General features: G+C 45.3%; 1 protein-coding gene across 2 annotated transcripts in view; it reads left to right on the forward strand.

Annotated features, from left to right (window-relative positions):
• Window positions 1-22,886, forward strand: part of LOC142576334 (spliceosome associated factor 3, U4/U6 recycling protein-like) — a 101,692-nt gene that overhangs the window by 32,281 nt on the left and 46,525 nt on the right. For both annotated transcript variants that reach the window (XM_075686425.1, XM_075686426.1), the window contains exons 10-14: window positions 45-116; window positions 3,169-3,227; window positions 7,693-7,802; window positions 13,019-13,131; window positions 16,751-16,827. In XM_075686425.1, coding sequence (XP_075542540.1) covers window positions 45-116; window positions 3,169-3,227; window positions 7,693-7,802; window positions 13,019-13,131; window positions 16,751-16,827 — 431 coding nt within the window. The remainder of the gene's footprint in view (window positions 1-44; window positions 117-3,168; window positions 3,228-7,692; window positions 7,803-13,018; window positions 13,132-16,750; window positions 16,828-22,886) is intronic.

Below are 22,886 nucleotides of genomic sequence, written 5' to 3' on the forward strand. Positions count from 1 at the left end.
ACACCTTTGCGCTGAGCCGGCTGTTGAAATTTCTCTCCCTGCAGATGAACTGCTGACTCCTTACTTGGAGGACCTGCGAGCAGCTTTCCAAAAGGCGGTTGAACACCTTGCACAGTGTGAGTACGGCTGCAAAGTTAGATAAAATTTCTCCACCACATTTTTTTTTTTAATTTTTTTTCCATATTTTTCCGAGGATGTGCACTTTGCTACCATTTTTTTCCTTTGAGGGTCGGCCTATTCTGTACGCTTGCTTGACGGGCAGAGACCTGTGACCTTACGCCCTTTAGGCACAAATTATTCCTCTCTCAAATTTCAGGTTGAACGCATTTCATTAATCTTCAGTATGGCGAGTAGTAGCAGAACAGATTGGCAATGCTGAATTTTTCATTTTTTGTTGTGTCCACAAATACGAACTTCATGCCTGAAATAAAAAAAAAATACTTTTGATGCAAGAATCGCATGGACTATTTCATGTGAATATTGTTTAGAGAGCAGCAATAGTCTTCCGCAATTCACCTACTGGAAACAGTTACTGTTAAAAACAGCGATAGCAGAGAACCCACATGCATGGCAACATACACTAGCATTGCAGCAAACATGCAGACTTGTAACTCTGCAGTAACCCGCTTAGGATCGATAATCCGAAATATAAAATGCGCCTATCTGAAGTTTATCTGAGATATGTGCACATCTGTGACAGTTTCCCGAGATCATGAAAAGTGGGAACTTGCCAATTTGCTTCTTCAAGGCAGTGTGAAACGCGCAAATCGTGATTCCTTTTGGCCTGCAAACATTTCAAGTCGCTCGCACTACGGAATGGTCTTTGACATACTGATCGCAATGCTAACCCCAAAAGCCCGCGCTGCCCGGACGCAAGTCCACGGATGCCTCGCATGCTTCAAAACGCTTTTTGCGCATTTTTATTCGAGAGAAGGTAGAAATGGATGCACTGCATCAGTAAACTAGCCTGCATAAATATGCACTGTGCTGCCATCAATGCGCTTGTACTGCGAATTGTGCGTGAACGTGCCTGGCCGCATGTCCGTTGCAATACCAACAATGCGCCATTTAAATGGCTGATCATCATGTGTGGCCCAACGAGCCAGGCAGACTGTTATGTTGGGTTTTGGAACCGACTTCCTGTTGGAACTAGTGCTCCTCACTTTTTGACGACCCTAAAATGTCCCTGCATCTCTTCATACATGCCGCCCAGATCTCCGACGCCTCATGGTCTGTACATCCCTTCATTCTCAGCCCTTCCCCTCTGGCCCCTGCATTGGTGACTGCTGACATTACGCGCACGTAGTTAGTTTTGACAGTGCCTCTCAGCTTGTAGAACATCCAAGTCCATTTCCAAACATGCGGACCTGTAAATCGCACAGCAGTGAGTCTTGCACGCCGCTGACGCAATAGTCTTTACGCAAAATGTGGATGTGGTGTACGCTCGTGTCCTTAAAATCAAACTGAAATGTAAAGATTCGTCTAAATGGAGTTAGGGGTCAGATTTGTTTTGGCTGCTTGTGGAATCATAAAATGCCATTAACAAGACAGTTTTAGTTTAGCATACACAACTTATAGCATACGCTATGCACTATAGTATAGCGTATAGTATAGTATGTGCTATAGTATAGCGTACGCTAAGCAGTGCATGTTTGTTACACTTTTAGTTGCCCTGCGAGATGTTCAAATCTCAGAGGCCATATGCCGTCGTTGCGGCTATCTCCCGACTGGAGCGATAGGTGGCACTGGCATATCGAATGTTTCTTTCGTTAGGCTTCGACTCGTTTGAGACGAGAAGTGATCTCGAAAACTGTGCAAGGTTATCCACAATTCTTTGTCGTCGAAGCGGCCCGAGACTAAGCGAAAGCCATTTACACAGTCATTTGCTACGAACGAAGTGAATTTTACAAAATCTACGCCAAATTCAATTCGAAGCGGACAGCAGGGAACAGCGGCATGCTTTCCGCAAACCACGCAAAGACGCTAATGCTAAATCTGAGGAATAGTGTGCATACGCTATACGCTATGGGTCATTTAACGTTCTGCACACGTGCACTAACGACCCGCTATATTATAGCATATACAATGTTATAGCGTACGCTAAACTAAAACTGCCTACAGAAAGCCCTTGTCTATAAAAAGAAAGACCTGACAGCGTGGCATCTCCAGTTCGGCAACTGATGCCCCACAGCACATTCAGTGAAAAGTGTCATCCACGCTTTCTTGTGGAACGCTTATTGGATCGAGAGGCCTTTCGCACTCTTGAAGCAGAGGGATTATCTGCTCTTGCTGATAATGAATGACTGCAGCTTGCAGGAGCCATCCATATGTACAGCGAGCAAAACTGAGAGCACCCTGCTCATTCTTCCTCTGTGGCACATACTGCCCTTCAGGTTCAATCTCTTGTTTTACAGCATCTGCCAAGACAGTGCCGTTCCAAATTTGTTGGCATTGAATATCTCCATTGACACTAGAAGTGATCTCCTTTAGGAGAAGCGCACTTGCAGAGGTGCAGCATGCAATATATCGAATGTGGCAGTGAACGAGGGTTCAGTGTGTGCATTGTACATTGGTGTATGTTTGGATGGAATATTCAAGGGGATTTCACAACAGTTTGATATAGACAATAATTTGATATATCCAGGATCAGCTGTATTAATAAATTTTATAGCGCTGGTAAGGTCATATATATCTCAGGATGTGCTTAATGTGTTTAAAATGTCATTATTCTTGTCTATTCTGATTTCAGTTGTTTCCTTGGCATGCACAATTGTACACAGGGCCTGAAGGGGTTAATTTCTTCTTTTACGTTTCTAAACTTTGTGTAAATGTAGTGCTATTATTGAATGTTTCATCTCTAAGAATCTGTTACAAACTCAAAGAAATGAAGAAAAGGTATATGGTATATACTCTTGGTATATGTTCGACAGTCACCATACAACGAGCGATTACCATACTATGAGCGATCATGTTACATGCATTTTGTTGAAGTTGGTATTATGAAGGAGACAAACATCTAAGTGGAGTATATTTCCTCCTACTTATGTGCTGAATGCCTTCTTTAATGCAGCAGTCGAGAATTCATTACAGGCATGTTAGTGCGTGTGCAAAGCGCAGCTATTACATCGCTTGTCTGGCCCTTCCTCCCTCCCTTTTATTTTTTCATAGATTCATCAACAGAGGATGATGTATGTGGCCCTGTGCTGAAGTATTGGTCAAAAGTTGAGGTAGGTTTAGGTACCAGCTGTTTTTGTCATAGATATAGAGCATCTCTAAAAAACAGCTAGTTATGTTGGTGCCAACTTATAGCGGTGGCAAACATCAGTATTATGAGATAGTCACCAATAATCTATTGCTGAACTAAGTTAAGCTAATTTGTTTTATAGCGTAAATTATTACAGCACATACACTGCAGTTCAGCAGTTGAAGCTGCCAGCTACTCAAGGCATGTCCACTTACTAGTAAGAATACTAGCACGGTAGCTCCAGTTTCAGGCTTCCAAACTTGCCGTGAAATGCATTGGTGTTTCACATAATTAATGTCTTAGTATTCCTTTAGGGAACCTTTTTGTGAAACTAGCAAGCAGGTGCCAGTGTGTTTTGCTGTAAGTATAGGAAATTAGCTTGAAAGTGGCAGTGGCCTTAGTACTCCTACTGAGGAACTAGCACTGACTGGCTTTGGTGCCGCAGTTGTAACATGTGCATTACACCCAATCATTCAAAATCCATTGGTGACTAGTACTTAATTAATTAGTTCATTCAGAATTGTCACACAGTGCCTGGTGTCCACCACTGCTATGAATCTTGGCTAGCCAACATTGTAATTTCATCTCAGCCCCGCAATTTTTCATATTGTATATGATGTTCATGATACTAGCATCCAGTGGTAATATTTGCAGTTACATTAGGATTATGTGTCAGCCTATTAGGAACATGAGCCTCTGAATCAAAGTGATACTCTAGTTTGAACTGTTATTTCATCAAGCAACTCATTTCTTCTTTTGAACTAATGAGAGTGCAGTGTGTTTATATGAAATGCCGATGAAGCAGGACACCTGTGAATTTCTGTTGTATCTACATCCTGTGTCTTCATATTTTTAACCCTTTCGCTGTCACGGACGTACCGGTACTTCATCGCGCTTCCCCCCCACAGTGTCACCGACATACCGGTACGTTCTCTACCGTGCGTTCAAATTTTCGCGCCTGAGCGCAAAGCTGGCGCTCCTGGACTGGCCACCTCATCTGTTGACTCTTTCTACAAGTTCGTATTTTCGCCCCGACCTGTGGTAGTAAATGTATTGAAGAGTACGGTGCGACTGCCACTCCCCACTCTCTCTTTGCTGATTGGCGCGGTGGCTCCGCGTTCGCTGGATCATACTTCGCGTGCGTGTGCTTATGGGTTCAAGGATTGTTCTGCCATCTCCGCTGGTTTGAAGGTTTTGATTTTTCTTCTGTTGGTGTGTCGGCTACGGCGCATCAAGTTCAGGTGCACGTGCCGTTGCCTCTCCGAAAAGGGAAACTCGATTGCTGCTTTCGCTCTCTCGCCGCACCCTCGCTTCCGACTTGCAGCAGTAAATGTAAAGCCCTTCGAACTTTGTTTTAGCTAAAGCCCCTTGATAATTTGAAAGTAGCGACACTCTCCTCCTCACGGCGCTTTCCTCCTCGATTCTCCTTGCCCGCCGGCTGCGCACGGTGCGCTTTTCCTCCTGGGCTCCCGCGGACGGGCCGCAGGATTCTATGGAGGCGTGTTATTTTGGGCCAGTGGCGCGCCCCAGTGGGGTTGAAATTTTTGAGAAATGCTAATAACAGCATCGATAATGCTGGAGGCAACGTTTATGAGGAGTTTGGTTTTTCTTAAAGCCGTATGAACGGGGTATACCGATGTAAAGGGAGCTTTGAGGCGAGTTCTATACTCCAGACAATTTTTCTGTCACATGATCGGACTCTTTACTTCGTGTGTCTGATCTAGTATTGCTTGTGACACATCCCTTTGTGTGTGGCTCATTAAGCGAAAGCCTTAGACCTCTGTTTCAAGGTCCCGTTGTGAGCTACAGTAAATATCACGTGACCGAAGGAAGGCGGGAAGCGAACCAAAGCATGTGCAGCCGTGTATAAGAGATGCTTAGTGATTAGCAAAGTAATGATTGATTAGTGATTGGATTAAGATCAATTTGGGTGTATTAAGGAGGATTAAGGTGGATTAAAGTCAATGAAGGTGCATTAGGGTGAATGAAAGTGGATTAAGGTGCATAAAGGAGGACTAGGTTGGATTAAAGTCGATGAAGGTGAATTAAGGTGGCTGAATTTGCGTTGAGGTGCATTAAGGATGATTAAAGTGGATTAAGGTGGATTAAAGTGCAAGAAGAAGGATAAGGGTGGATTAAGGAGGATTAAGGGGGATTATGGTGGGCTAGGGTGAATTAAAGTGAATGATAAGGATTAGGGTGGATTAAGGAGGATTAGGGTGGACTAAGGTAGACGAATGTGGATTCGGGTGGATTAAGGGTAATTAAGGACGATTAAAGTGGACTAAAGTGAATGAAGAAACATTAGGGTTGATTAAGAAGGATTAAAGTACATTAAGGAGGGTTAGAGTAATTAAGGTTGATGAAGGTGAATTAGGGTGCATTAAGGAGGACTTTCGTGGATTAAAGTGAGTAAAGGAGGATTGAGGTCGATGAATGTGGATTCGGTGGATTAATGTGCATTAGGAGGATTATGGTAGACTAATCGGTCTTAATACTCAATGAACCCTAATTCACCTTAGTCCACCCTAATCCACCTAATGCTCCTTCATCCACCTTAATACAACCTAATCAACCGTCGCCCCTAATGCACCTTAGCCTACCCTATACGGTCATCACCCTCCTTTATCAACCCTGATCCTCCTTCATCCACGTTAATCCTTATTCATGCACCTTAATCCAACTTAATCCTGCTTAATAGTCCCAATCTACCTTAATACACCCTAATCCACCTCTATCAAACCTAATCCAGCTCCATTGTTCCTAATCCACCTTAATCTACCCTAATCTCTCCTAACCAGTCTTAATACCCTTTCATCAACCCTTCACCTTAATCCACCTCCACCCACTTTAATCTTCTTTAATACACTCTAATCAACATCAACCTTAATCCTCCATAATCCACTCTATGTCAATCACTAATGATTCATTAGTTAACTTGGGTAATCATTCTCTTATACAGGGGTGGACATGCTTTGGGTCACCTCTGGCCTTCCTTGGGTCACGTGATACTTCCAGTTTACAACGCGACCTTGAAACAGAGATCTGAAGGCTTTCGCCTTAAAACTTAAAAAAAAAGCAATGTTAACTAGCTAACGCTCATCACCTGCAATACCACGGGTATACTTGCCACTAATTTTTTCAGGGCACAAAGCAGAATCTATAATTCTGCACTTCCGACTGAATAACAACAGTTAGCGACATGCGAGGTGATGGAGCCGCCCAGAATATTAAGCATACTGAGGAAAACCACAACAAAAACGCTGGTGAGCAGGCCGGAAGAATGAAAAAAAAAAATTCAGCATTACAGGATGCTTTGCTACGAGCTATAAGAAAGACGCATCAGCTCACAAACAATGCTGTTCTTTGTCGGAACAAAGTTCTTTCGGCCAATGTCATGCAGCCACTGCTTCCTGCACACGCCATCACGCTTTCCTTGTGGTGTCATAAAAATGGCATAACCATCTTCAGGCTTTTTGCTGCAGTTATATGCGCAACAGCCCGGCATTGCGCTAGCACATAGAGCAGGAAACACAGCGTGCAACGTTCGCTACGCCGAGCTAAAGCGCCGAATTAGCCATGCTCAGGAGGAAAATGGCGCAAACGAAAAAGAAAAACACAAGCAAAACTCAAGATCCGCGCATTTCCAAGGGCAACGACAGGGAAACAAATCGTCGTGCAGAAAAACGGTGGCAAAACTGGTTGCTGCGGGAAAACGCGCAAGGGGCGAGGAGGTCGCGCGGTGGCGGCAGAGTTCAAAGAGTGTCGCTACTTTCAAATTACCAAGGGACTTTAGTTTTAGCCTTTTTCCATCTTCCTCTGTTGTGTTGATCACACATCGTCCCATTTCTCTCCGTTGAGCGGGCGACTGAAAGCGCATCCTCCCTGCGTGTGGTTACTTTCGGATGGCTGAGCGCGCGGGACTTTCGTCTGCTCATTGGAACGGTGGCTCTTCCGATTCAGAATACGAGCCGAGCTCGGATTTGGACTCGGACAGCATCTCATGCAAGGAAGAGATGAGTTCCGCATCGTCAGATTCGGATGTTGAACGGATGTTATAGTCAGGCTGATGATGATGATGATGATGATGATGATGATGATGATGATGATGATGATGATGATGATGATGATGATGTTTACTAAAACAGCTGCAGAACACTGAAATGTGCATATTGCATTGACTATGTTATTTGTATACCAATCATAATCAAAAATAAATTGCTATGTTCGTTCCCTGTTATGCTCGTTTCCTGAAATCAAGCCGACACTGGCGGTGCGTCACGGCCAGAAAGGTCCTACAGCGAAAGGGTTAAAAAGAATGTTTACCTTCTGAAGCAAAACTGTCATCTTCCTCATCTTTCTACAGTTTATGGTGATGCATTTATTTCAAACTGCATGCAGTAAAAGGTCTAAAGTATTTTCTTTTTCTTTACTTTCTGCACATTCAGGCCAAGGTGTGCCATAACCTACCCAGAGCCCGTGAGTTGTGGAATGACATCACCAACCAGGGGCGTGCTACCGATGCCCAGACATGGCTCGATTATGCAAATTTCGAGAGGTGCCCTTTTCTCTTTCATTTTGTTTTGTCTTAGCTATCGCATTAGGTGCCACTAAGTCACAGTAACTTGAAATCTTGCTCCTGCAGTGGCAGTTCTAAGGTACTGTCTTTTATTTAAGAACTTAGAGGCACATGTACATGCGAAACACCTTGTTTAATTTGAGCACTGACTAATCAGCGCTAATTTTACATATTTCATTGTCATTGAATTAGAAAAAGATGGTCATAATGTTTTATTGCGAGTAAAAGCATTCGGAAATGTGCCATAATCGGTGAGTCACGGGCACTTGTCGCAGTAGAACTCTGTTCTGAACTCTCGTCCACACCGTTTTCTCTCATCAGCTGAGAATGTTGCCAAGCGATCTTCCCCCCTCCACAAACCGAGGTATTCAGGGAGATAGCAGGCTGCATTAAAGCCCTTTGTCATGGAGGCATCCCTCACTCGTGTTCTTGCTGCACGGCTGTGTGATTTGCCGGGGCCGAGACAATTTTACATGCTGTATGCTTCAAACACCATCAAAATTCACACCGTAGGAGCTGGTACAGAACTGGTACAGATGATGTCGCCACCATTCAGTTCATTTTTGCGTCCTTTCTGCCTTGCTAAGAGTCTGCTTACGGTAAAATTGGCCTACTATGTGTTACAGAAGTGTAAGTCATCATAACATATTGACTTACGTTTCCCTTAAAGGGGCCCTGAAACACTTTTTTTAACTAATCATAGAATAGCCTAGCTATTAAAGGGACCCTGAAGTGATTTTGACGATTGTGTACAAACGTTCCGAGTCAGTAGGGTATGTCCTTCTGATAATTAAGAGACAGATTTAAGAGCTCTGCGTAAAGCGTGCAATTTATTAAAAGGTTTAAAAATGTGCATCACCGCCGATCGCAGCTGAGCAGCTCCCTTGAGTTTTCAGCCGCCTTTTCCCATGCATGCTATGTAGCGTAGGCAACTGATGACACTCAGGCGAGCGATGCAAGTGGCTACTAATGTTACCTCATCGGGAATGCTTGAAACATGTCGCTGCATTAAGCTTATTTTTAACATCATACCTGTGCATATTAATTTGTGTACGCTTAAAAAATACTGTATTTACTCGAATCTAGGCCGGCCCCGATTCTAAGCCGATCCCCGAATGTCCGAAGCCAGAAAAAATTTTTTAAATGTACCTTGAATGTAGGCCAAAGAAAAGAAGTGAGTACAGCATTCACAAAATGATAACAGCATTTATTTAGTAAGAACATGCCGAGCTCACTCTACGTCATCACCACACGTACACTTGCGGACGCACGCAAGCTCGCATTCACGTGCCCATGCATGCACAGACAGTGCGGCATCGCATGCTTCGAAATGTGGTGCGATCTCGGTGAAGAGCTCCTCTCTGTTATTATGCGCTTATCTTCCTTATCGCTGTCATCTCCTCGTTGCAGCACACGCAAAAGTATCTCCCGTTGCCCCTTCCAACGACGGACGTTTTTCTCATCGATACTGAAGTCCCGCCTGGCTTACTACGCCTCTGCGGCTAGCACAACTTTTTGTTTGAAGGCGGCACTATAGTGTGCCATTACGATAATGCCACGCCACACGCCGATACCATAGAACCAGCTCCGATATGACACATGTCAAAGTGACGACATCACTCGTGTACTTTTGGCTAATGGCCCGGCTAGCGGCTGCGGTCCTGACTTTTCTAGATGGTGCTAGCTATGGACCATATTTATCATTTTCAGTTACAAGCAGGCGCATAATTTAAGATCCTTGAATCTAAGCCGACCCTAGAGTTCTGTATATGATTATATGAAAAAAACTATTGGCCTAGATTCGGATTAATACGGTAAGTATACAAAGTCAATAAATGCAGGCATTCCTTTGAACCAATGCGCCAGAGAATACAGATTGTCTGCTACAGTTCTTGCAGTGGCAGCCTATGGGACGTGAAGTGGTCCTCACATGAAAATAGAAACAGTGATATGTTCTTTGATGGGAGGAACAGGAATGCCACCAGCTCTGTACTGTGCTCATCTTGCACTGTAGGTGTGTGCAGGTAGCGAACTGCAGCGACTGCATGCTGGGGGACATACGAGCAAGTCAATGTCGACACCAACCGTCTTGGTTAATGCAGCGGTCACCCGCAGTTCTGAAAAGAAATGTTTTTTTTTTTTTTTTAGCGATAACTGCAGGTCCTGCACGTGTCAGAGAGCCAAGTTTTGTGTGTAATTTGTCCAGAGTGGTAGCAGAAAAATTCGCTAGCAAGCAGATATTCACCAAAAAAGCATTGCAAAGGCAATTTAGTGTGCCTCACGTGTGAAAACGTTAGCCAGAAAGCCATCGTCTTGAGTTGGACTTTGGTGTAGTGATAACGTCTCCACCTCCTATGCAGAAAGTGTGGGTTTGATTCTCAATATCTATGTACATTGTTTTTAATATTTTTTTCTTCCTTAATGCGAAAGCATTATATGCCCCGTTACGCGAAAATTCATCATTGTCAGCGTGACCGAAAGATGGTACCAAAACTGGCCGACGACGCAAAAAGTAAATACATGTCAAAAAATGCTCACGTTGGCGTCAACTTTCTCCGGGATGTTCCTGTAAACAAAGTAAATGATGGCTTTAAAAAGAAAATTTTCGAAATTTCGGTCTGGGTGAAAAGTTATCCCGGGCGTCAGGTGTGCGAGACAAGCATGCTTCCCCAACGCCACGGCAGCACCATGGTTCTGGCCGACTAAAGGTGTGCTTACTGCGTGCGTCATTGGGCATGTGACAGCACAGCCACAGGGGAGGATGTGTTGCCATGTCATGAGTGTCTACAAATGGTATAGTGTTCTCGCATTCCCATTCGTGAACACTTTAAACGTCTCTGCTGAATATTTAATTCTATGATAGAGGAAACGTTATAAATTGCCCATCTCATCACATCAAAAGTTAGTGGCAACAGTTTTTTTTTTTTTTTGCACCCACCGTGGTTGCTCAGTGGCTATGGTGTTAGGCTGCTGAGCACAAGGTCGCGGGATTGAATCCCGGCCACGGCGGCCGCATTTCGATGGTGGCAAAATGCGGAAACACCCGTGGGTACTTAATTTAGGTGCGCGTTAAAGAACCCAAGGTGGTCAAAATTTCCGGAGTCCTCCATTACGGCATGCCATATAATCAGAAAGTGGTTTTGGCACGTAAAACCCCATAAATTTTTAAAAATTTTTTGCCTTAACGGCTACTAAGAAATCTCATGAGAAATTGTGAATGTACTGTATTATTCCTCTTATAGCCTGCACCACTAATTACAACAGCCAGAAACGAAAAAGAAGATCTGGGCGTATAACTTGCGGAACTAACTGCATACAATGATTACAATGATGCTCAAAGCTTTGCAAAAGTAGTCCATTCACAGGTGCACAGCTTGTTTAGCAGCTCTGTTCCCCCTCCCCCCTCCGGTGGCAATACTGAGAAAGCTGGATTCACACAACGGATGTGATTGCAGACAATTCAGTCACATGACATCTGATGTGAATCAGGTAACTTCGCAGGTGTAGTAGCAGTCTCACGACAGAGGATGACAGCATGGACAGAGCAGCCCTCGCATGGGCACTGGCAATGGAGAGAATGCGATTGAGCTGAAAATCCCAGCGGTGATTTCTCTCAGCTGTATCGTGAAGCGCTTTGCGTGGACCAAGCAAGCTCCGCATGCACGGGTGATGTATGAGTTCATCGGTGCCGTGTACACTATTCGCTATATGCGAAACGGCGACCCATAAAGAGGAGGAGAATAGACCGTGAAGGAGGGGAGAAGGGAGCTTCAACATGTAGTGGTGGGGAGAGGGCGGGGGTTCCCTAAGAGGTAACAAAACTAAATGGCAGGGAACGTTGTTTCAGGGTGTGGTACACCTACAGGTGAAATTCGCACATTATGCACACACCAACTTTATTGTTATTATTATATTTTTTATTTTTTGGTGCTGGCTATACGCGCTCCAAAAATATGGTATTTATAAATATTATTAGATATTTACATGTTTCGAGGCAATTATTAAACTGAAATAATTCTGGAAACAGCTACATTGTAGTTTGTACATTGTATATATGCTCGCAGCAATGCGGCGAATGCCCGCAGCAGTATCCACATCTTTTCGCTTCATGTAGAAGCAAGCCAGTGAACATTGTGCCTCACCGCGTCTCAATCCTCTGCGCAAAGTTCGTCTTGAAATTTCACTCCATGTAGCCCACGCTTAACGATGAAAGCTGCTTTGAACAGAGACGTGGGAATGCACTCAGTTTGAACCAACTGGAAGTAGACAACACTTGCGTCAGTGCATGAAGGAGGTGGTACATAGCGATAGCCACACAGTGTAAAAGTGGAGGGGGAACGCCACGGCTTGAGGGGAGAAAATGTTTAACCACTGATACCTGTGTTATGGAGCACTGGCACAAAATTCTTGTGAGAAGGCATCCCTTCAGGGATACCCTCTGTGTCTAGGTGTATGAAAAAACGTTTCCGCGACGTTTTAAAGAGTGTTGCCTTACGAATCGCCTGCTGAAAAAAAAATGTATCTAATTGTAGTTAGACGTAATTATCGCAACAGTGAATGGCTTTCTCTCTTCTTTCATCTTCACTAGCATGCTAAAAGCTACGCGGGATAAGCCAAGGGGGCAAAGCCCCACCCAAAAGTTTATTGTCTCAATAGTAACAGGGTTCACCGCAGCACCCTGTGGTGACCGAGTTAAATAAATGAGAAACATATATGTCTGATATTAAAAGTTAAGAATAATAATATTACTTAGAATGTTCTCACGATCACAAAATCAGCCAATAGCTATTGGTGGGCATCGCTGCTTGCGATGACGCTGCATGACAACATTGTGGAAGCGAGATCAAGCAATTTTTCACTGTTTCTGGCAAGAGATTGTAAATTCACTGCCACATGCAGTGCAATAATATTTGGCTCACATGTTCACTGGAGCCTCTTCTACAGATTGACAATGTGCTCTTACCACATTCAAATACTGTTTCAAGGTCCCTTCAACTCTTTCCTTACCTGATAAGATTTGCTTACGGTAAAATTGGCCCATTGTGTATTACAAAAGTGTAATTTACCAAAGTATCTTGCATTAAGTTTCTTTTAAATTACTCTCTAATAATATTCTTCACTCTATTTGAGCTCTGTAATAGTGTAAAGCATGTCAGTGAGCCTGTGCATGCGACATTGCCACCTTCCAAGTGCAGGGCTTTTGGTGACGACAAGCACTACCGGAAGGTTCTGTTTCGAGGCATGTATGCTGCTGTTGACTGGCCCGAGACCCTTGGGGACCTGCTGTTGCTCTTTGAGCGCGAGGAAGGCAAGTTTGGCTTGCCTTGCAGTTGCAGTTTTCCTTCGCATTTGCTCTTTCCAGACACGGCATGTCCAATCTTTTTCTGCCTGACTTTCCTGTGGTATGTGGCAACCCGAAATAATTTTCCCTTGAAACGTCACACGGAGGTTGTTTGTTTTAGAAAAGGGGTGCTGCGATTCCCTTTAAAGGCCAACTGCAATGAAATTTTGAATCGCATGAAAGCACTACTGACTCTGATTGTACAGGTATAGAGCAGCCTCCCTGCAAAATTTTGAACTTGAAGTAGGAATAGATGAATCACAAGAAGATGGCAGGTGTTCTTAATACCACAGCTCAAAAAGACACTGCCATTATGGCTTGCTGATAATGATGCACAAACCCGAAAAGTTGAGAAACAGTGCGTGGTCTGGGCATGGCCTCCAAGGCTCGGCAATGCCTGAGGTGTGCTGGAAATCTCGGAAGCCATGTTCTCAGATTTGCGTCACATCACCTAATCACAAGATGCCTGCATTGTTTGCTTGGATGCTATTTAAAGGCTATTAATAAGAACATTTACTGGTCCCGCTGCTTTGGGTCCAGTTTGCTTCAGTAGTACATACTAGTAATAATTTACAACAAATACAGCCTACTTCTGCATTCCGCAGTGCTTGAAACTGTCGGTGGGCACCATCGTGGTTGATGGCACGAGCGAAGAGCCATCCTAAATAAATATTTATTCGTTTCTTTTCGGCGGAACTTGTGCCAAGTTCCACCGTTTAATTGGAATCTATCATCACTGCATGCTAGCCACTTGCACAATGAATAAAATGGCATCACGCACTTCTAATTTTGGACCGAAGTAAATGACGCCAGCTGCCTCCGCCAATCACAGAATGCTTTTTAGTGGGTTTAGTGGGTTTTTAGTGGAAATGGGTTCACATGTTGTAACTTCTTTTTGAAGTGAATTTTCTGCATAACTAATGGGTAGATGGGGGACATGTGGTGGGAATTGAAGAAAGGTGGCTCTTTCAAATGCAACCAGGATGGCTATGATAGTATAAATTGATTATGAGCAGTGTAGCATGATAGAAATGTTTGCTTGTTTGTTTTGCTTCATTCAGCCAAAATATAGCTTGGGTGGTGATGTAAATCACGATTATAGCCCAAATATTGTTCCAGAACACATTGAACTTGGAGAGCACATGCAACAGGGACTCTGTATTATAAAAATATCGTCTTAAAAATACATTTTTCTTTTTTTTTTTCTTTTACATTCTTTTGGTCTCTAAAGCCCAGGATGTATGGAGCGAACTTTCGCAGCGAACATTGCCCAGCACAAATAGACGCGTCGGGACAGCGTCGATGGTTTGCTGGCATCGTTTACATTCAGCGATAAACAGGCAGGCGCCACCGCGTGCTCTTCGCGTATTTGTCAGTGTTGCTAGGCCCTAGGAATGTGTTTTTGGATAAGAAAAAAAATACTAAATAGGCCTTTTATTGTATTATTTGTTGGTAATGACTAAACAACTTGGAAAAAAAGTTTCGTACAGGCGCTTACTAACAATTTCTTCACATTTCATTCAGCTGTAAGCGTTTTAGCAGGCTGGCTTTGCGTCATCTGGCTTTGTTGAGCGGTGACGCCGTGGAGCACAGGCATTGCAGAAGGTTTTGTGGTTCTCCAACTGTGACTTTTGTTTACGTTGTGTAAAAGCACATTGTGGTTATTCATGTTTACTTCAGTTTCACTTCCTGTTTTAAAGCCTCCTCCAGTAACAAGTGTTTACTACTGCAGCCGTAGAGGATGGAATTATCGGTATTTGGCGTGGAATGGGCCTGTCAGCGGCTCTTGTTCTCGAAGCACTAGGCATTCTGTGCGCCGCCTGGGCCCACACAGAAGATCCAGGCATGGCCGGGTTCTAACTGTAATCTGCCGTCACTGTTTTCCCTCAGTGCACTCGAGCAGAAGGGCGTTATGGTTGTAGTAGAGCAGGGGTGGCCAGGGGTGGCTTCTGACTGAAGAAGCACAAACCCAAACTTTGCGAGCACACGTGCCAACAGCGAAGGAAAAAAAGAATAGAAACGGCTTCGGGCGCTGCGAACGGCAAACCATTTCGTCCCCTATACCCGAACCCATATGGGTGGCACCACACACACAAGAAAGACAATAATAAGAAAAGCAGTACAATGCACACACTACTTTGCACCATGGAACCTTTGATCGGGTTGATAGGAAAACTGCACCGCACTTATAATTATTATCTGTTTCTTGAGCACCTCACTTAAGTTTGTAGACAAAAAATAAGTTTACACAAATTTGTACTCTGAAACATTCAATATCCGGCTGTAATGACCAACGGTGTCCCTTTCATGCGTAGAAAGCCCGAAAGTGCATGGCCAAACTAAAGCCCCTCCATACACGTTTCCGCCGACCAGGTTAAGTACCGCCAACCAGCCCTCCTCCTCCACACCCCTCTCCCACTCACCCTCTTAGCTTCCGGCGTCAAGCGGAACTTACGTAGCTGCAGCTTCCTGTTCCGAGTGGAAGTGACACTTTGTTTTTTAGCGTTGTTTACTTTCGCGCCGCTGGAGGGGCTTTAATTGCACGAGCTGCGGTTGAAACTGTGAATGCGATTACATCCAAGAACCACCGCCTACTGTTACCAGCGATCTGCTCGTGTTCGCTGCTTCACGTCAACCTGCGACGGGTTGTGGCACGAGCGACAACGTACAGTGGAATGTAGTGCCTGGGCGCTTGGAGACCACTGCTGTTTTTTGTGCATTTGGACAACAGCGACCGCGAACTACTACTACAGCGGAATACAACAGCTTGTCCCCTTTGCATTCTTCTTATGGTGACTGCCACAGCTCTGCTAAGCACGCGCGGGTGTCTCACCATCGTCTAACAGCAGTCAAAGCAGAAATTCCCGCAGCGCAACTACAGGAAGTGGAAACACCGGAACCGGAAATTTTAAACCGGAAATGCCGGAACCGGAAATACCGGAACCGGATTTGGTGTGAGGGGAAAAGGCGTCGCACTACAAAGGTTGTCGCTACTTAAGAAAGCGGCGGTGGCGCGTAGATGCAGGGGCTTTAGGCCAATCTAGCCCAAATGCCTGCATTCCGTTGCTTCAGTGCGACCCTGCGACGGATTCTCTGATGGAAAAGCAAAAATACACAAAACCCAACCAGCTGTCGGAAGTTGGAGGGAGATCGATCGTCACGATGCATCGTGAGCGTGCGAGGTGCTCCCGCCACTTCCAATGGCAATTTTCACCAGGCGGTGTTTTTCCGATCGGTCCAGGTAGCCGGCGGGAGTCAAACTTTTGGACGCCGAGGGGCGAGCGTTCACCGCCGAGTGTATTTCGTCGCCTGGACACAGGCTTTTTGCTTCATCTATCCCAGACTTAAGACTTGTGTCTACCCCTCTCCTTGAAGCTCATCTTCAGAAACAATGTTTCAGTTTGTAGTACAGTGATAGATAGTCTTGTGTACAGGCATCTCTGCCGTCTTCATCTTCTTGCACTGCCTCACCTCGTGTGGGAACCTTTCTTATGGCGTACTCTCGTATATTGTATGCTGTAGGTGTCTCGTGTAGCATGAAAACTGCTTTGCAGGGTGTCTACTAACATGATTTGTTCTGTTGCAGGAACCCTGGAAACCTTGGATGTAGCAACGGAAAAGTATGAAGCTCACATGCGGAGAGTCCTCGACAAGCGGGAAAAGGTGAATGAAAGACAGTGGTCTTTGTTAGAGAGAGTAATCCCCATGTGTGCTGGCTAAAGACAGCTTTATTGCTGCATATTTACCTGTTGTGTAATGATGCTAGAAAAACTGGCGATGGGTACACAATTGCAAGGCTGGCCTTTGCCCTGGTCCGCTGCTTGCAACGCAAGCTGGCTCAACACTAGCAGGGCTTTGTTGCAGTGGCGTCACAATATATTTTCCTGTTAAATGAAGTTTTATTTATCGTGCTGAATTAAAGTTGAATAAACATACGAGGGCCGTTTTATTTTTCAACCTCAGAGAGGCTATAAATAAAAGACAAGTTCATCTAAAACAATAATTTTATTACCAAAAGATTAGTACAGTTACGGTTACTTTTCGACATAATCACCGAAGAGATTGAGGCATTTGTCATATCTGTGGACAAGCTTTGCAATACCCTCTTCAAAAAAAGTTTCCGCCAATGAATTCAAGTAGGCCTTGACATTGGTTTGAAGGTTGCCATTGGTTTGAAAGCGCTTCCCACCAAGCCACGCCTTCAGTCCAGGAAAAAGATGAAAGTCACAGGGTGCTTTTTCTGGACTGTATGGCGGATGATCGAAAATGTCCCATCCAAATTGTTCGAGAAGCCGTTGAGTTGCTTCAGCAGTGTGTGGACGGGCATTGTCATGGATCAGAACAACTCCAGCGGTCAGCTTTCCTCTTCGTTTGTTCTGAATGGCTCTACGCAAATGTCGTAAAGTTTCACAATAAACAGCTGCAGTGATTGTGGTTCCGAGCTCCATAAACTCCACAAGCAACACACCTTGTTGATCCCAAAACACAGTAGCCATGGACTTTCTGTTGTTGAAGGTTTTTTTTAATTTCTTTGGTTTGTTTGGTGAATTTGAATGCATCCATTGTTGTGATTGTCGTTTTGTTTCCGGTGTGTCGTATTGAATCCAGGTTTCATCCTCAGTCACGATTGATTTCAAAAGGTTGTCTCCTTCATCCTGATAACGCTCAAGGAACTCCAAAGCTGACGCCATTCGTCGAGTTTTGTGGCCGTCCGTCAACATTTTTGGGACCCAACGTGCACAAAGTTTTTTGTAGCGTAACCGTTCAGTAATAATAGAGTACAAAACAGACCTTGAAACTTGTGGAAATTCCGTAGATAAAGCAGTAATGGTGAATCTGCGGTTTTCTTTAACCATTCTGTCAACTCGTTGAACCAGGTCATCTGAAACGACAGATTTGTGTCCTTGGCCCCCTTCATCATGCACATCATTACGTCCATCTTTAAAATTTCGACACCATTCACGCATAACACCATCACTCATGAAGTTTTCCCCATACACTCGACTCATTCTCTGATGGATTTCTGCAGCACCATGGCCTTCAGCCTGTAGAAAACGAATAACACTTCGCAATTCACACTTGGCGGAAGCAACAATAATGGCAGCCATGTTTATGTGGCTGTAGCACAATGCCGACTGACGCCTGAATGTCAACAATGGCGGAGTGTGTAGTGCGAGAGCTGCGCAGTTGCCTACAGTGCATGTCCGCTTTCTGCTGCCCGCGTAGCGCCTGCACAGAGCGATCGGAGGTTGAAAAAAAAACGGCCCTCGTACAAAGCCTACAATATTTGCAACACACAAACAGATCGTAAGTTACCATGCAAAAATAAGTTGTCCGCTGATTCGGATTTCAAACATGTACGAAGTTCCTCCATCGTGAAGCTTGCTGAACAGAAGATCTGTTGGCTGCCAGCACTGATAGCCAGAACTGCCAAGATCATCTTGGTAAGCAGAGCAAGTTTGGGGTACTTGCACTGCTTGTATTTCCAAAACTCCAGCGAATCAGATGCGGAATTGTGTGACATTTCTGTTGACATATATTCCTGAAGCTCAGCTTCCATGACGGAGTGGGTGTGTTAAGTGTCACTACACTCACTATACAACCCTGAGCACCGCCTTTTTGTGGCAGGCTATTCTGGAGAAGTTACCACGCATGCTTCCATTTCCAAAAATGAACAAACAAGCTGCCTTACAGCAAGGTATATACTCAAACTTCGTATAACGAAGTTGAGGGGAAGCCAAAATTATTTCATTATATCCTTTACTTCGTTATATATATTGTTACGGAAGGATGAAAAAAAGAGAGAGAGGAAGAAGAAGATTGCGAGACTCTAGCTGCTGCGTGTTGTTAGTAGTCAGCCATTTTAACCTCATTGACTCTGCTTGTATATACATCGTAAATACAGTCTTGTAAATACTCCCAACATCCCCGTAACATATTGGTGGGAGGTGCGGGGTACTACGGCTGGAAACGGAACTCCGCAGTGGACGTCGCATCACCATCCTCACCATGAACGACGGTGAGCACTCGGAATCAACGTCGTTGCCGCCTCCAGCGATACCATCGCCCGCTACGTCTCTGTCCCCTTCGGTTGTGGTTGTGCAACCCAAGGATCCCGGAACTTTCTGCGGGACTGATGGCACCTGACTGATGGAGTGGGTGGCTATGTTCAAACGTGTGAGTGGAATCAACAGATGGGACCCTACGCTTATGCTAGCTAACCTGTTGTTCTACCTAAGACGCATGGCAAAGGTGTGGTTCGAAAACCATGAAGAGGAGCTGACCAGCTTGGACCAATGCAAAGAGAAGTTAACAGAGTTGTTTGGCAAACCAGCCGGCTGTAAAATTGCTGCAAATCAGGAAGTGGCCTCTCGTGCCGAATTCCCCATAGAGTCCTACGTTTCGTTTATCCAGGACGTGCTGGCGCTTTGTCATAAAGCCGATCACGACATGACAGAAGCTGAGAAAGTAGGGCATGTGCTCAAGGGAATTGCTGACGAGGCCCTTACTTTACTCATATGCAAAAGCTGCTCTACAGTTGATGCTATCATCAAAAAGTGCCGACATTTCGAGCAGGCCAAAAGCCGACGCGTCCTTCACCAATTCACCAGATTTCCCAATACTGCCGCAACGTCAATGTGTGAAGATAAGCCCGCACAGCAGCATGCATCGCCATCAGAGGACGTGGTGCGAATCGTTCGACGTGAACTGGATGCGATGGCGCCCGCAGCTTTCTGTTCGCGTAGCCCTGATACTACCCGTTTTTCAGTTCCCCTCGTGCAAGCCATCGTTCGACAGGAACTTGAAAACTTTGGCCTACATTCTGTCTGTGCTGTCACCAACCCCAGAGCCAACGAACGCCCTTCTACTGTTTTCGTTCCACCTCGACACTTCCCTCCGCGTTATCGCAACCCAACTGAGTGGAGAACCACGGACGATCAGCCGATATGTTTCACCTGTCGCCACATTCGTCATCATTGGCCAGATACTGTCGCAACTCCTGGCCCTCAACAACTCGCACGCCGACCAACCTGAGCCGTTTTAATGGAAATGCACGCAATGTTTCGCCCACCGCCGAGTCTTAACAGCTTCGACAACTCTGCTGGGAACACATGGTACAGTCGCTCGCCATCGCCGTGCGGACACCAGTCTCGCTCACCGCAAACACGTCGCCCCTCTTCCCGTTCGCCGCAGCCATGTCGTTTTTCGTCCCCTGTGGCTTTTGGCCACACCCTTTCGGAAAACTAAAAAATGTAGCCCTCGGAGGTGGTGCTGCATTGCCGATTACTTCAGCAAATCCTCTGTCTGTTCCCATAAAGAGAAGTGTAATTGACATTAAAGGGACACTAAAGTGAAAAATGATTTCTTCTACATCAGTAAACTGCCTTTCTACAACACCAAAAACACCAATCTTACAACTATAAGACGTTTGGTATGCCAGAAAAAGCACAAGAACAAAATACGGGTGGCAACGCCTACTTAGGTAAGTTCCTGCACCTGGTGGCTGTGACGTCATGGATTTTTATGGCTTCTTCTAGGGCCTACTAATTATATATAGCGGTACAGATTGACTACATTGTGTTCTAAAGGAACCAAATATTAAACATGGCAAGTTTCTGGAACCTTTACTCAGCCAATGCTACCCAAATGCGAAAACATACTTTGGAATCCCTGACGTCACGCTGACGTACCAGCGCTTGGATTTCGGCGCGAAATTCAAATACTGATACTTGGACCTTCATTTTCTCATCTAATAATCAAACTATCTTTTTGAAATGACTGCCTGCAGGGTTCTGAAACAATGCTTCATTAGTCTAAACTGATTTATTGTTTTGCTTTAGTGTCCCTTTAAAATAGACGGCTTACCTGTCCAAGCACTCGTCGACACTGGAGCCCACGTATCTGTGATGAGTGCTAGCCTATGTAGACGTTTAAAGGAGGTTCTCACCCCAGCAGCTGCCCGAGTGTTTAGTGTGGCCGACGGCGGCATGCTGGTTGTACTTGGAATGTGTACTGTGCGCATAAGTATAGCCGGCCGCCCTACTTGTGTTCTCTTTGCTGCGATCGACAACTGCCCTCACGACATTATCCTTGGATTGGACTTTTTATCCCACCATTCCACTCTCATCTACTGTGCAACCAGCGTTCTTCAGTTGGAACTGTCTCAAGACGCCGATGCTCCGAGCACCGCTCCACCGCACTTGTGTTTGCTTCAAGATGTGCGCCTGTCACCTGAGGCAGTCACTTACGTCGCTTTAACTGCACAGCCACAGATTCCCGATGGTGAATATGTCCTTTGCACCATCATCGACATGCTTTTGAACCAGAACGTTGCTCTTCTGCATATGCTGGTGACAATTACTAATAACAACGTCATTCTTCCGCTTCTGAATTTCAGCCTGTGCCCTCAAGTGCTTCCAGCAGGCATGTTCTTGGCCAGCGTTTCGAATACTTCCGAATTTGACATTGAAAGTCTGAATGCCAAGAGCAGTTTCTTAGCACCCATTGCAGCTCACAGCTCTGGTTCCCTAATAGATGACTTGGCAAAGATGATTGCACCTTACCTCACCTCTGCTCAGACCACGGACATACGTCTCCTCCTCGAATCGTACCTTGACATCTTTGATTTCGGCGACAAGCCTTTAGGACAAACATCTGTTGTTCACCACCGTATCAACACTGGAGACACAAATCCTATTCGTCGGCGTCCCTATAGTGTATCGCATGCTGAACGTCGAGTCATCCAATCAGAAGTGGACAAAATGCTCCACAAAGGGGTCATCGAACCATCAGCCAGCCCTTGAGTTTCGCCTGTCGTCCTTGCGAAAAAAAAAAGAGGGTACCTGACGTTTTTACGGTGATCATCGCCATTTAAACAAGATCACCCGAAAAGACGTTTACCCACTACCACGCATCGATGACACCTTGGACTGCTTGCACGGAGCTAAATACTTCTTGTCCATCGATCTTCGATTCATCTACTGGCAGATTTCAGTTGATGAAATGGACCGTGAGAAGACAGCCTTCATCACGCCGGATGGCTTATATCAGTTCAAAGTCATGCCCTTTGGCCTATGCAATGCTTCTGCAACATTTGAACGTATGATGGACTCTCTTCTGTGAGGCTACAAATGGACCACCTGTCTCTGTTACCTTGACGACGTTTTTGTTTTTCCCCCACATTCGGCAGCCACCTTACCCGACTTGCTGCCATTCTTGCGGTCCTCCGAAAAGCCGGCCTCCAACTGAACTCCATGAAGTGTTAATTCGGACGCCGTCAGATTACCTTGTTGGGACACCTTGTTAACGCATCCGGTGTCCAACCAGATCCGGAAAAAGCTTGCGCCGTATGCAGTTTCCCTGTGCCACGTTCTGCTTCTGACATGCACTGATTCATCGGCCTGTGTTCTTACTTTTGCCGTTTCGTCAAAAACTTCGCCCACATTGCTCGGCCTTTGACAGATCTTCTAAAGAAGAGCACACCGTTCTCATGGAGCCTTGAGCAAGCTCACACGTTCGCTGCTCTCATCCGGTTTCTGACCACCCCTCCCATACTTGCCCACTTTGATCCATATGCACCGACTGAAGTTTACACTAACGCAAGCGGCCATGGCACTGGCACTGTTCTTGCCCAACGCAGAATGGTACTGAGTGCGTGACAGCTTATGCCAGCCGCCTGCTGTCACCTGCTGAGAGAAATTACTCCATCACCGAGCCGGAGT

This window comes from Dermacentor variabilis, chromosome 3 (genome assembly GCF_050947875.1).
Source record: "Dermacentor variabilis isolate Ectoservices chromosome 3, ASM5094787v1, whole genome shotgun sequence".
In the NCBI taxonomy this organism is placed as follows: Eukaryota; Metazoa; Arthropoda; class Arachnida; order Ixodida; family Ixodidae; genus Dermacentor; species Dermacentor variabilis.